Source organism: Rhincodon typus, chromosome 4, assembly GCF_021869965.1.
Source record: "Rhincodon typus isolate 14 chromosome 4, sRhiTyp1.1, whole genome shotgun sequence".
Classification (NCBI taxonomy): domain Eukaryota; kingdom Metazoa; phylum Chordata; class Chondrichthyes; order Orectolobiformes; family Rhincodontidae; genus Rhincodon; species Rhincodon typus.
Genome location: NC_063335.1, coordinates 82,799,027 through 82,815,077, shown reverse-complemented (window position 1 = coordinate 82,815,077; position 16,051 = coordinate 82,799,027). Strand labels below are relative to the sequence as shown.

At 41.7% G+C, this 16,051-nt stretch overlaps 1 protein-coding gene across 1 annotated transcript in view; it reads left to right on the top strand.

Moving 5' to 3' along the window:
* Positions 1-15,243, top strand: part of pip4p2 (phosphatidylinositol-4,5-bisphosphate 4-phosphatase 2) — a 65,316-nt gene extending 50,073 nt beyond the window's left edge. Inside the window, exons 6-7 of the mRNA XM_048596384.1 lie at positions 6,255-6,345; positions 14,211-15,243. Coding sequence (XP_048452341.1) covers positions 6,255-6,345; positions 14,211-14,354 — 235 coding nt within the window. The 3' untranslated portion in view covers positions 14,355-15,243. The remainder of the gene's footprint in view (positions 1-6,254; positions 6,346-14,210) is intronic.
* The last annotated feature ends 808 nt before the right edge of the window (positions 15,244-16,051 follow it).

The following is a 16,051-nucleotide window of genomic DNA, read 5'->3' as shown; positions in this document are numbered from 1 at the left end:
AGCTTGATAACTATATATTTATCTACTCTTGCTACAAGCATAGGCTGAATGGCCTACTCCTGCTCCTATGGAGGTTGCTGTACCATTGAATACGTTCATAACTGAACATCCATTTCATTGTCTTTTTCCACACTATCCTCCTATCCCTTTACATCATTAGAAATATGTCATTTTCTACTTTAAAAATGCTTGATTACTGATTTTTTTACAGCCTTGGTTAGAGAATACCTATGAATTGCAACCCTCTGAGTTAAAAAAAATCATGCTCCATTTCCCTAATTTCAATTCATGAGAGAGTCACCTATTATGGGAGCAAATCCATGATCCTTCATTGCATTCCCTCTGTGGCAATAATATCCTCCCTAAGGTGAAGTGACCAAAATTCTGCATGCTACTCCAGGTGCGATCCAGCCAAGGTTTTTAGGAATAACAGCAAGCCATTCAGCCCGCTTGGCTGTTTAATATGATCGTGGTTGATTGAGCATTTCCATGCTTTTTACCCACCTCAACCCTCTGTACCATTGATAATCAAAAATCTATCAACTTTTTAATTTAATATACTCGGACTCAGTTTCCACTGCTCTCTAGGGTAGAGAATTCCAAAACTTCACCAGCCTCTGACTAAAAACATTTCTCCTCACCTTGGTCTTAAATAGAATCCCTATTACTTTGAAAATGTGTCCTTGGTCCTAGACTCTGTCTGGGGGAAAACATAGCTTCATCTACTGTTTTTATCCTTTTGAGTATTTTGTAGGTCTCAATGAGATCACTTTTTCACTCCTCAAAACTCAAAAGAGTACGGCCCAGTTTGCCCATTCTCTGCTCATTGGAGAGTCCTGCCATCCTAGCAACAAGTCATGTGAGCCTTCATTGCACTCCCATTATGGAAATATTATATTTCCTGAGATAAGGAGGCCAGACTGAACACAGTGCTCCAAGTGCGGTCTAACCAAGCTCCTATACAGTTCATTACTCCCTTCACTCAAATCCTCTTGCAATTAAAAGCTGGCATTCCATTAGCTTTGCTCATAGTTGCTGCACCTGCACATTAGCCTTCAGTGACTTTTTGATAAGGATACCCAAATGCCTTTGCACACTACACTTTTCAACCTTTCACTATTTAATAAATTATCTGCACATCTGTTCTTCCTACCAGAGTGGATAACCTCCAAAGAATATTCCATCTGCCATGTTCTTGCTCAATCACTGAGCCTGTCCAAGTTGACATATTCTTTGAGGTTGGTTGGCTCGCCGAGCTGTTTTGTTGTTCCGCAGACGTTTCGTTACCATGCTGGGTAACCACCTCAGTGCAGCCTCTGATGAAGCGTCGGTATGTTTTCCTGCCTAGTTTTTAAACTCTGGGGTCCGTTGCGATGGATTGCCTCACTTCCGGGTTTCCTCCGTAGTGGAATGTATATGGAGTTGAGTTCAATGTGTTTATTAATAGCCTGCTTCGTGGAGTGCCATGCTTCCAGGAATTCTCGTGCTTGTCTCTGCCTAGTCTGTCCCAGGATCTTGGTGTTGTCCCAGTCGAGGTGGTGGTTCTCTTTGTCCATGTGGATTGAGATGAGTGAGTATTGGTCGTGTCTTTTTGTAGCCAGTTGGCGTTCATGTACTCTTGTTGTTAGTTTCCTTCATGTTTGTCCGATGTAGTGTTTCTCGCAGTCTCTGCAGGGGATCTTGTAGATGGCATTGGTCCTGTCCATGGCGGGGAGTGGGTCTTTAGTTCGGGCGAGCACTTGTCGTAGGGTTGATGTGGGTTTGTGTGCCATTCTGATGCCCAGCGGTCGTAGAAGTCTTGTGGTGAGTTCTGACGTGTTCCTGATGTAGGGTAGTGTGGTGAGTGTGTCGGAGTGTGTAGAATCTTTCTGATGCTGTTCCTGTAGGCATTTCCTGACCCAGTTCTTTGGATATCCATTATCCTTGAACACTTGGAAGAGGTATTCCTCCTCCTCTTGGCATTGTTCCATGTTGCTGCAGTGTGTTGTTGCCCTTTTAAATAACGTTCGCACACAGCTTCGTTTGTGTGCTGGGATGGTTACTATTGAAGTTCAATACCTGGTCTGTGTGTGTGGCTTTTCGGTGTACTTTTGTTTGCAGTTCCCCATTTGTCTTGCGCTCTACCATGACGTCCAGGAATGGGAGTTGTTTGTTCTTCTTCTTCTCCTCCTCTCTGGTGAATTTTATTCCGGTGAGGGTGTTTGAGTTTGTGTGTCTCTTCCAATTTGGTCCGTTTCATATGATTCATAGCAGAAGCAGTGATGCAAAGACTGGAAAGGACTGCCCTTCTGCAAATCCAACCTAAATTATGGATACGCTACGTAGACGACACCTTTGTCATCATTAAACGGGCCAAATTAGAAGAGACACACAAACTCATAAACAACACCCGCACCAGAATAGATCTCACCACAAGACTTCTACGACCGCTGGGCATCAGAGTGGCACACAAACCCACATCAACCCTACGACAAGTGCTCGCCCGAACTAAAGACCCACTCCTCGCCACGGACAGGACCAGTGTCATCTACAAGATCCCCTGCAGAGACTGCGAGAAACACTTACATCAGACAAACAGGAAGGAAACTAACAACAAGAGTACATGAACACCAACTGGCTACAAAAAGACACGACCAATACTCACTCATCTCAATCCACATGGACAAGGAGAACCACCACTTCGACTGGGACAACACCAAGATCCTGGGACAGACAAGGCAGAGACAAGCACGAGAATTCCTGGAAGCATGGCACTCCACGAAGCAGGCTATTAATAAACACATTGAACTCAACCCCACATACATTCCACTACGGAGGAAACCCGGAAGTGAGGCAATCCATCGCAATGGACCCCAGAGTTTAAAAACCAGGCAGGAAAACACACCGACGCTTCATCAGAGGCTGCACTGAGGATGTTACCCAGCATGGTAACGAAACGTCTGCGGAACAACAAAACGGCTCGGCGAGCCAATCAACTTCAACACCCACAACCCGAGCTACAGATCTACTCCAAAACCTTAGTGACACATTCTTTATAACACACATTCCTCCTAAGCTTTGTATCATCTGCAAACAGTTGGTAGTAAGTCTTTGCTACTGCTGAGTTGGAATCCTCTTGCGATAAAGACGAACATGCCACTGACGTTCATAATTGTTTGCTGCACTTGTATCTTGGCCTTCAGTTATTTGTTGACCTGGATACCTCAGCCCCTTTGTACGCTTATGCTTTACAGTCTCCTCGGTTATGAAATACTCCTACGCATCTGGTCTTCCTGTTAAAGTGGATAAGCTCACATTTTTCCACATTATAGTTTATCTACCACATTTTTTCTCAATCACCAACCCTGATAAGATCTACTTTGAGCTGCTAAATAACTTGCTCAACATGCACATTTCCACTTAACTGAAAACTTGAAAATATTACATTTGGACCCCAACTCTTGATACTTTCTAATTGACCTTTTTAGAGATGGTATTTACACACCTCTCCAGCAGTTGGGACTTGAACTGAGGCCTCATGGCCAGTACATTACCTCCTATCTATTGTCCTTTTTCTAACCTTTGCAAGGCTTTATCAAAACTCTTGGAAAATCCAGGCGTACTATTTTCCACTTACTTTCCTTTATTACTTTCGTTAGTACAACATCCTCAAAAGCTTCCAACACGTTTGCCAGGGAGGGAAGCACGATGGCATATTGGTGTTTGGCTGGTAATCTAGAGACCCACGTTATGTTCTGGGGACCCAGGTTCAAATCCCATATATCATGAAATATGCATTCAAAAAGAAATCTGGAATTAAGAATTTAATGACCACTGTCGATTGTCATAAAGAAAACCCATCTGGCTCACAAATGTTGCTTAGAAAAGGAAATCTGTAATCTTTGTCTGGATTGGCTATCATGTGACTCTAGAATCATGTGATTGACTCTTTAACTGCTTTCTGAAGTGGCCAAGCAGGCCATTTAAGTTAGACCAACCACTAAAGTGCCTCCTAGAAAGGAATGAAACAGGATGGACTGCCTGGCATTAACTAAAGCACAGGAAACAACAATGACGAACTCAGTCATGTTGACACTGTAAAAGTAATGTCATCTGATCAGTGACATTAGCGTAGAACATTTTGGAGAAGATGCCAGCTGGTGTCCTCTTTCAGTCATCCAGTGCAACTGCCACAGGCTGGGAACTTTAAAGCAGGCCCCTGGAATGAGCAAGATTTTTTCAGGAGTTTATTGCAGGGCACTGGATCACGCCATCTGAAGTTCGATGCCCTGCTCAGTAGTTATCCAAAACGAGCAAGGGACATTGATTGTAGCATCTCTGTCAGAGACTCTTATAGAGGAATGAGTAGCCATTTCTCCAAACAATGTCCCTCATCCCCTAGGAAGCATCCACATTTATGGGTTGAGGTGGACATATGAGGCAGCATGGACTGGCAGAGGATGGATAAGTCGTTGCAGCTGTCAGCAAACTGAGCACATAAGAGGAGAAAGCTTTCATTTCAGAACCTCTAACCTCTCTATCCAGAGCTACAAGTGCAAACAGATACATGGGAGCAGCACTGCCTGCAAGTTTCCCTTCAACTGGCACACCATCCTGGAACTGTTATGGTTCCTTCACTGCCATTGAGTTAAAATCTGGACCACCTTCCCTAATGGCGTGAACACAGCAGGCCAAGCAGTATCAGAGGAGTAGGAAAGCAGACGTTTCGGGTCTGGACCGGGTTCAGACCCGAAACGTCAGCTTTCCTGCTCCTCTGATGCTGTCTGGCCTGCTGTGTTCATCCATCTCCACACCTTATTATCTCAGACTCCAGCATTGGTAGTTCCTACTATTTTCCCTAATGGCATTCTGAGCATACCTACAGCCTAGAACTGTAGTCTTTCAAGATGGCAGTTCATCACCAAAGTCTTCTCCAGGGTAATTAGAGATGTGCAGTAAGTGCTGGTCCAGCCAGCAATGGGTTAGCCTGTGAATAAATGAATCAGTCAACCTATTAACACCCTTTCTGCTATATTCAGCATTTGACCTGATAAGTGCAAGTGGAAATGCTTTGGCAATATATTTCTCTCTTCAACAATATTAAAGTTTTGTATTATCAAGCAACATTTAGTGTGTAAAGGCCGCAGTTGGCTAGGGGTAAATATGAAACCAGTTGCAGGTAACATTTTGTGCCTAGGCTAAGTATGCATATCACACAGAACTGAGGGTGAGCATAGCTTAGCAGCTTCTTTATGGTATGCCATTATCAATCTGTTTATCTGCATCTATTTCCACAGACAAATGTATGGGATGCAGAATTGTGCCTAATTACCAAATAACTAGCCCTGTTGTTCCGAGAATAGCAACCTGAAAGGATGAAAATTGCATATCTTTGCATCCAAAAATAGCACTTTCACTTCACTAGCCATCAAATATCTGAGAGATGTGGCTAACTGTTACAATGTGTGAGGAACGTGGTTTACTGTGTGTTCTGTTCATACAATACACAGAATGAGCTGTCTGTGTTTCAGAATTTTCATTACAAATTTTTGAGCATGTTTAGCATTGATTTATGAAATATTGATTTCCTCATTGTGGAGATTATATGCATTACTTCACGGTGAAATAGAGCACTTTGCTTAGTACTGTTATGTGTGAAATTTAAGGTTCTGTTTTGTGATCAGTGTTGGAAAAGCAGAAGCTAAATTGAATAATTTGATGTGTTCACGCCAAGACACAATTGCAGGGATTGATAGGCACACTTAGATTTTAATCCCAGGTAGGATGGTGATGCATTGCAGCTTGAACTTGCAGTCCCACTGACCTACCTATGGTTATGACAAAGCTCAAGCACTTCTCTTGAAGGAGAAGTAGAGTGACTATCATCCTTTAGTTGATGTGCCGTTTGGCAAGTGATCATAAGATTGGCTGTGATCTTTGATTGTGTCCTATACTATCAACAGCAGTGTAATGATGCCAGGAATGAAGAATTACCATTCGTTCTATTAAATGGTGCCAAATTCGCACAGAAGACAACATTGTTAAATGCTGTTCGGGGTGTACTGTGTATTGACTGTGCATTATGATGATTTTGCGAAATGGTGCTGTCAATGGGCACCTCCAATGCCAGAATTGTAATTTTATAAAAAGGAATCATTATGTATTCAAATTGTTCCCCTTTCTTTACTTCACCGCCCACAACATGGTGATAGCTTACTGCTGGGTAGATAATGCAGATACAAGATAATGTGGTTTTTATTTTGGTTTCCTTTTAGATCGTCTGTTGGCAGTGCATTGCCTCGAAGGCGTTGCTGTGCATATGTTACTGTTGGAATGATATGTGTTTTCATTGGAGTTGGTTTAACTGTAAGTAGAATTCAATTTATTGGAGAACTTGTGTAAAGCCAGTGTTGATTTAGGAATTAGATTGCTTTTTACACTCTGGGTGAAGCAGTATGCTTTCTGCTGGCATCAAAGAAATCAACGTACAAAGATCTGAGATAACAAGGTGTAGAGCTGGATGAACACAGCAGGCCAAGCATCAGAGGAGCAGGAAAGCTGACGATTCAGGTCTGGACCCACCCCCATTTCTGAAGAAGGGTCCAGACCTGAAACGTCAGCTTTCCTGTTCCTCTGCTGTGTTCATCCAGCTCTACACCTTGTTATCTCAGATTCTCCAGCATCGGGAGTTCCTACTATCCCTGAATCGATTTTAACCCAACGTACAAAGATCTAATGGCCTTGGTGAAGCAGACTACCTTTTCGCAAAGATAATTTGTTTCTGATACCAAGTTATTGGGATTTCCAGTCATCCAGTAATAGTATTGCCATCAAGCAGCCAGTCATAGTGAATTATTTTCACAGGCAACAAACCATGAAATAAAACCGAGAGAATCCCTTCACTTTAAATTTTGAAATTTTATGGATGACAAAATAAATAATTGGGACATGCACAGGAGAGTAAGTTTGAACCCAGTATCAAAAAATTGCAAATATTTGATGTTTCATCATTATGGAGTATTTCCCTTTAGTAGAAACAAGTTTGCTCTTTCATGGCCACTACAGTTGTTTAGTAGTAATTCTGAACATAATATACTGCCCAAACCCACTTTAGGTCATTGAGCAGCATGTAACTTTTCCATGAGGCTTTTATAGAAAGACCAAGGGCTGAATTTTCAACTGAATGCAAAATAATGTTGGTGTGCAGTCGGCCTGTTTTTTTTAAGGAATTCCAATTTTCCTCCACATGCCCAACATCCTCTAGTGTTTGTGGTGTGTTAGGAATATGTAAAATGACTAAAATGCTACTACACCCATACAGAGATTGGTCCCACCCTTTTAAATAGAGGGGGAGGAATGAAAATGTCCTTTTGTTCCACACGTCTTTTTCATCTGATGATGCGGGGATGCAGGATTTCGGAAGCCCATTGTAGGCATGTCAGAACGAGTGTGCGTGAAGAAAATGAAAGTCTACTGAGGAGTTTGGAGCATTCTGTAAGACAAGTGTGATGTTCTAACACTTTTTTTAACGGTTGCCATTGGGTGTGGCATTTTAATGTGCGTACTCCACTCTTATTTTTTTGTATTTATGGAAATTTTCTTTGGGTATGATTGCTATGCATAACCTAAAGTGAAAAGCAAGAACTACATCAGCAATGCCACAAATGTATCGCTACAAAGCAGCCCAGCATCTATAATACACAAAGTAAAGAGGCATGGAAAAATAAAGTCTCAGATCTTCATATGCTGTTCCTGGCATAGATGCTACTGATGGAAGCAGTGGCATCATGTGACTATGTCTTACAAACACTTTAATGCTGAATTAAAGAAAATGAGTATGAAGCAAGATGTGGATTTTTGGGAGCCCTCAGAACCTGGGTAGAGACAGTCTATCAATAGTCGCTCAGCTATCCTTAAACTTATGCTATTTCCTCTGCTGTGGAAATCTTCAGACTGAAGAGACTGTGTATCTGTCTTTGCTGGACCAGCCTGCCTTCACACAGAGAAATTCTCGCTCATAGCCCCTGCAGTGACTTTCGTCTCCCAAGCCACGAGATTGCTCATAGTGCTGACCGAAACACTCACCTGTCAGTTGGAGGAGGGATGGTGGAACAAGTTGACCAGTCTGATCATGTTCATTCGATGTTCTAAGACTTTATTTCACTGTCCACAAGGAATCCTTCTTCACCTGCTGCCATCATAATAACATTATTTTTAGTCCAAAAGTTCATCACCAGAAACCATCTTGTAAAGGTAAATTGACCCTTATGTTCACCAGTATTATTATTGTTCAGATGCAATGCGTTACTTAACTAATGGAAGAAAGTTCAATAAGTGAAATGTAAAAAGAGAAGTTTTAAAGGTTTGCTGTTGTCATGTTTATAATCTTGGATTTAGTTGGGATTTTCTTTTCAAGAAACACCCCTTTGTTTATTGACAAGGGCTATGCTTTGAAATGGATAATTGACTTGTCAGTTAAGTTGAAAGTTTTTTTTATTTTGACAGCTGATTCATTACAAATAGCTGGCTGGATTTCAGCTCAGGAGGTGCTCTTGCAGTAACTGTTGAAACTTTGTGAGGCTGTCCAAACAGAATATATAACCTGATGGCCCAGCCTGCCTTCACTCACCATGACTAAATTGTAGATTAAACCTGGTTCAACTAATAGTGCACAAGGGCATCCCAGCAATAGTACCAAACACCCTGAAGCTACAACAAAGAACTGCTTGTGTGCCAAATAGCCAAAGCAGCATGCTAAGTGGTCCCTCACAAATAAATCAAATAAGCTCTGCTGCCATGAATGGAGGTGGACAATTAAACAACTCTGGAGGAGAAGGCTCCACAAATATCACCCTCCCTAATGATGGACTCCAGAAGGTCAGTGTAAAAGGCAAGGCTGAAGGACTTGCATTCATCTTCAGCCAGATGTAGATAATCCACCTCGGCCTTTTGCAATAGTCCCCAGCATCACGGATACTTGTCTTCAGCTAATTTGATCCACACCATGTGATATCAAGAAACAGCCAAAAGCACTGGATGCTGCAAAAGGCTATGGACCCTGACAACATTCCAGCAGTAGTACTGAAGATGTGTGTTCAAAACTTGCTGCGCACCCAACCAAGCTATTCCAGTACGTAATTCATAGATGGGACGTGAATACACTTGCTGACGAAGCATTTTATTGTCCATCTATTGTCCATCCCCAGCTGCCTTTGAGACGGTGGTGGTGAACTGCCTCCTTGACCTGCTGCAGCCTGTGCACTGTAAATAGACCCACAATGATGTTACGAGTGGAGTTCCAGGATTTTGATCCACCGACACTCCAGGAATGGCAGTATATTTTCAAGGCTGGATGAGGAGCAGCTTGTTGGCAATGGTGTTCCCATGTAGCTGCCCTTTGTTCTTCTAGACTTGTAATCATCGGTTTGGAAGATGCTGTCTAAGGCTCTTTGAATTTCTGCAGTACATTTGTAGATAGTGCACACTGCTGTGACTCTTGATGGAGAGAGTGGATATGGTGCCAATCAAGTGGGCTGCCTTATTCTGGATGGTGTCAGGTGGTGTATATTTCATCTTAACATGACTTTCAGAAGTGAGGAGGTGAATCACTCACTGAAGGATTCCTAGCTTCTGGCCTGCTGTTGTCGCCACTGTATTTATGTAGTGAATTCAGTTGTGCCTGGTCAGTGGTAACCCCAGGATGTTAATAATGCGGGCTTAGTGATGGTAACACTGTTGAATGTCAAAGGGCGGTAGTTGGATTGTCTCTTATTGGAGATGGTCATTGCCTGGCATTGGTGTAAGTGAATACTACAACGCTACCTGACAATATGGAAAATTGCTCAGTAATGCCCTGTCTGCTAGAAGCAAGACGAATCCAAACAAACCAATTATCATCCCGTCAGTCTACTCTTGATTGTCAGAAAAATGATGGAAGAGGTTGTTGACAGTGCTATTAAATGTTATTTCCAAAGGGAAGAAACATCCTCACTGACTTTGTATTCTGCCAGGGCTACTCAGCTCCTAATTTCATTAAAGCTTTGGTTCAATTTTAGACAAAAGAACTGGACTCCAGAAGTGAGGTAGAATGACTGCCCATTACATTGAAGCACTCAGCTGAGTCTGGCATCAAGGAACTCGAGTAAAAACTGAAGTCGGTGATAATCGGGTGAAAATTCTTCATCAGTACCTAGTTCAAAGGAAGATGGTTGTGGTTGTTTGTTGTCCATCATCTCAGTCAGGAGTACTAGTACCTCAGTTCCTCAGGATAGTGTCCTCAGCCAAACCACCTTCAACTGCTTCATCACACCATAGTAAGGTTAGAAGAAGTGCAAACCTCAGCAATCATCCCCACCATGTTTAGTTACCCCCTGAGACTGCTCAGATCCTGAAGCGTTCTGTGCCCAAATGCAGCAAAACCTGGACAATATTCAGGCTTGAACTTAAGTCTCAAGTAAAATTTGTGCCACACAAGTGCAAGGCAATGACCATTTCCAACAAGAGGATCCAGAAATAGCTCCTCAGCATTCAGTAACATTACCATTGCTGAACCTCCCACTATCAACATTCTGAGTGTTAACATTGACCAGAAACTGAACTAGCCTAGCCATTTTAAAAACTGTGACTACAAAAGTAGGTCAGACACGAGCAATTCGAAGGTGATAAATTTCTCACTTAGCTCCTAAAAGCCTGTCTACCAACTACAAGTCTCAAGTTGTGTGTGAGACGGAGCACTTCCCACTTGCCTGGATGAGTGCAAGTCCAACAACACTCAAAGCACAATACTATCCAGGACAGTTGCAGCCTATCTGATTGGTACTGCAGTCACCAGCTTCAACGTTTCACTCCCTCCAGCATCTCACCAATGTTGTGCCATCTCCAAGATTCATTGCAATGACTCAGCAAATTTCCTTTCCAAACTACATACCATCCAAACCACATACCATCCAAACTTGGAAATATATCATTGTGTTGCTGGGTCATAAACTATAAGATTTCTGGAAGTCTGTCTGTACGCAACACTGAATGAGTTGTCTTGGAAGTCGTATCAACAAAGTAATCCTCGTCAACGCTCTCCGTAACCTGTTTTGGGGGGAGAAGAAGCTCCAGGTTAGCTGAATGCAATCAGGTAGCTACAACAGTGGAAAAATGCCTGAGTAAGTTATGTACATATCAACAACAGGACAAAGCCAATCCAGCTAATTACTGACCCCATCAGTCTATTGATGATTGAGTGAAGTGATAAAAGGCGTCATTAAAAGTCCTAGTAGCACTTGCTTAGCAATAATCTGCTCAGTGTTGCCCACTTTGGTTTCCAGCAGGTCGACTCAGCTCATTACAGCCTTCGTTCAAACATGGATAAAAGAGCTGAATTCTAGATATGAGGTGAGAGTGACTGTCCTTGCACTTGCAACAATCTTCAGCTAGAAGCCCTGATTGGATGATCCATTTCCGTTGTCTCCAGTGGTCCCCAGAATTGCAGAAGCAAAACTTCAACCAATTTCGTCCAGTCCACTTGATATCAAAAAACGTTTGAAGACATCCGATGTGAGATGAGAGTGACAGCCCTTAACATCAAGACAACATTTGCCTGAGTGTGGCATTGGATGTTACAAAGGCTATGGGTCCTGATAGCCTTATAGTACTGAAAGCGTGTGATCTAGAACTTGCTGTTCCCCTAGCCAAGCTGTTCCAGTACATCTACAACACTGGCATCAACTGGACAATGCGGAAAATTGCCTGGATAAGTCCTGTGCTCTCAAAGCAGGACAAATTCCAACTCTGCCAGTTACTGCCCCATTGGTCTATTCTGAAGTATCAGTAAAGTGATGAAAGATGTCATCATCAAGCAGCATTTCTCAGGAATCGTCTGCTCACTGACATAGTCTGGGTTCTGCTAGAGCTCCTCAGCTCCTGTCATTATAGCCTTATTTCAGAAATGGACAAAAGAGAGTTCCAGATCTGAGATCAGAGTGTCAGCTCTAGAAGTCAAGACTGCATTTGACTGTGCGGCATCAAGCAGCTCTGGCAAAACTGGAATCAGAGAATCAGGGAACACCTCTCTACAGATTGGAGTCATGCCTGGCAAAAGCAAGATAGTTATGATTTTTGGAGGTAGGACATCACAGCAGGCAGTGTTGTATGCCTAACTATCTTTTAGCTCCTTCATCAATTGCCTTCCCTTCTTCATAAAGTGAGAAGTAGGGGTGTTCACATGACGTTCAATAGCTTTTGCCACTCCTTGCATACTGAAATAGTCCTTATCCAAAAGACCTGCACGATATCTAGATTTGGACTACAAGAACAAAGAACAGTGCAGCACAGGCACAGCCCGTTTGGTCCTCCAAGCCAGCGCCAACGCATTTTGCCCTTCTATATTAAAACTGTCTTCATTTATAGGATTTATATCCCTCTAACCCTTTCTATTCATGTATTCATCAAGGTGCTTCTTGAATGCTGCTACATGGACTGACAAGTAGCAAGTAACATTTGCCCCACATAAATGCCATGCGATGACCATCTTCAACAAAGATTATAGCCATCATCCCTTGAAGTTTAGTGGCATTACTTTCATTGAATCCCCTATTATCATCCTGGAAATTACTGTTGACCAGAAACTAAACTGGACAATCCATACAAATAATGTGGTACAAAGAGCAGGAATCCTGCAACATGTAACTCCCTTGACTCCCAAAGCTGCTTGTTCATCTGCAAGGCACAATTCAGGAGTTAGATGGAATACTCCCACTTGCTTGGATGAGTGCAGCTCTAACAACACTCAAAAAGCTTGACCGTATCCAGGACAAAGCACTTGATTAGCATACATCTACAATCATTAGTGTTCCCGTAGCTGCGCTAGACCATAGCCGCGCTCTCATTAGAGAGAGATAAATCACCAGTATACTTCAGGTGAGGGGAGAGTTTGAAGACGAGAATCCTTCATTGTAACCTCAGTTGGTGGTGGAAATTGAACCCACAATGTTGGCACCACACTGCTTCACAAACTAACCTCCAGCCAACTGAGCTAAACTGACCCCAGTTCCTCCTCCTCCAATACACGGTAGCAGCATCAGTAAGAATGTACTGTCTGAGAGATGCATTGCAGCAATTCACCAAGGCTCCTTAGACAACACCACCTAAGCCAATGACCACTTCCATCTAGAAGGACATGAACAGCAGATACGTGGGAACGTTGACACCTACAAGTTCCCTTCCAATCCGCTCACTCTGCTGACTTGGAAATACATATTTCCTTCAATGTTGTTGCATCAAACTCTTGTAACTCCCTCCTTTAACAGCGCTGTAATCTACCTACATCAAATGGGCTGCAGTAGTTCAAACGGGTAGCTAACCACTAGCAGCATAACCCACATCCTATGAATGCATAAAAGTATGTCCAGAATGGCTTTCTTTAATCAATCTGCATTTATCCATGTGACCTGTTAATTTTGTCCTGAATTATTGTTTCTTGAAATTTCCTCACCACTGAATTTAAACTGATCTGAAGTGTTTTCAACAGTTCACCATTTGCAAACCTCCAATCCTCTCGACACCATCACTGAGGTCAAGGAAGTCTGGAAAATTACAGCCAGTTCCCCTACAGTTTCTGCCGTCACTTCCCTCAGTATCTGTGCTTGCATCTACCTCATTTGATGCTTAATCAACTTTAAATAAAGGCAGTCTATCTTCTACCTCTTCCTTGTCACTTCTATGTCTGAATTACCACCTCGTTCTATCCCTTGGGTGGTGTTTTCTTCCTTGACTAGGAAAGATGGCAAGTATTCATATAATATGTTATTTGTCCCTGCTTCCATGTGAAATTGCCTTTTTGGCTCCTCGTTTTACCTAATTATTTTCATACTTATTTGCCAAAGGTATTTGATGTGTGTTTGGTAGTGGGAGGATGGGTTTCGGAGTGGTATTGATGTGCCTTTTAAAAATAACTGAACAAAGCTAGGGCAATCTCCTCCCTGTACGTCACTATCTTGTGGTTAGTTTTGTATTTGATAGGCGCTCATGTTTCTCCGTATTATTTGTAAATTTAAGTCCATTTAAGAATTGTACGATCAGTTCAGCAGTTTGCTTATTTTGTATCCTAATTGGTGACTGTTAGCTCATCAGTTAACAAAGAGTAACTAATTTAATGTCTGTGTTGAATTGGATTTTGGACTTGAAAATATAATGTGATTGTAGAAAGTCTAACTATTGTGTCCACTTTTTTTTTTTAAAAGGTTGGGACCCAAGAATTTGCCAGGCGTTACACTGCAACATACGTTTCCTGGATTTTTGCTTATCTCCTAGGTTTGATCTGTCTAATCCGAGCTTGTTATTGGGGAGCCATAAAAGTTAGCTATCCTGAGCACAACTTTGCATAGACCAATCAGATGACTCACTTCAAAGGATACGATACTCTACAAAATCTTTAATTCCAGGCAAATGGACACTTTTGAGTTAATGTAAATCTACTTCATAAACTTATTAGGCCTAAAGAGGGCAATGGTGTTAGAACATGTGCATATTGCACTATGATTTTAGCAAGTAGACTTTTTGTTGCATCCAGCTTGCTATGTTTTTAAAATACATACTGAATTTAGTTTGTTTGCAATGTACACCTGAGTTTGTCTTTTTGTTGAAATTTGTTAAAACAAATCTTTTAATAGCTTTTAGTTTTTCTGATGGCAGTGATATTTTTAATGTTTACTGATGCCACTGTTTATCTTTCAAACTGCAACAGAGAAGCATTATAACAAACGGTTTGTCTTATTACACTTCAAGGTACTTCTACACAGGCTTGATGTTTAAATTGCTCCTGCATTTCTGAACATTCTGGACAAAACTGCTTCATAGTTAAATAAGCTCTGTTATATTTTGAATATTTTCATAATTTTAAGTACTTGCTTTTTAGAGTGTAAAGCTTTTTAAAATGCCTGTAATGAGATTGTCAAAGCATTATAGTGAAAACAGTAAGTGATGCTTTACGTATTGGATCATATTAATCTTATTGTGTAACAATCCATATTATAAACATTTTGACAGACACCTATTTGGAAAAATATCAGAAGAAGTTAGTTTTTGCTAATATCATAAAAGGATTACGTAATTTAAGAGGAAACACAAACCTCAGCTGTTGAATGTAATGTCAAAATTTGTACCAAATTTAGCAATCAATCTATTAACAACCTTGCTTTAGCTGAACTGGATGCAGTCCTTTTTTTTTAAAATAATGTGATCGAAATTACTCTATAAATAAAAAACATTTGTTCATTGTGGTGTTATGATTTTGACCAAAAAGTTTGGCTCATATGGAATTCCTTCCCTAGTGACATTGTGGGTCAACCCACAACAGGTGGACTCTTTCGGTTCAAGAAGGCAGCTCACCACCACCTTCTCAAGGATAACTAGGGACAGACAATAAATGTTGGCCAGCCAGTTTCAACGATGAGACAAGCATTTATTCTAAAACTGCAAAGGAAAACGGAATAAACAGGCAAAAATATTGGTAGATGGAAGATAATGTGGCTAAAAGTGAAGTTATATGCTTGTATAGGCAGAACAGAAGAGCAGAATTTCAATATAAGAGAAGTTTGATTACCCAAGAAGCAGCAAAGATGGATGCAACCCTCCACTCTTCCCCCTGTCTAACCAGTGTTTCAGAACAGTTGGGGGTGTTATGGTGCAGGAGCAGTGTCCCAACCTCTGATCAGAAGCTCTGCACTTCAGTCCCACCTCAGGACTTGATGGCCACAGAACGCGTATTGCTATGAGGCTTTGGAAGTTGTCATAATGTAGTCAAACAGGTACACTTGATCTGTAACTCATGGCAATTAGTACGAGCAAGAGTACCTGCTTAGCCAGGACTATACGGTAGCTGCAGTGCCACAGCTTTCCCAAAATAGAAGACTCCACAAGCACAAAGATAGACACTAGAGGAGGAATAGGCAATTCAGCCTTTTAAGTCGACTCTACCATTCAGTATGATCATGGCTGATACCCTAACTCCAGGCTACGTCCCCAATTTATCTCCATACCCCTTGATGCTTTTGAATGTAAAATGTAATTTTAAAACAAAAAT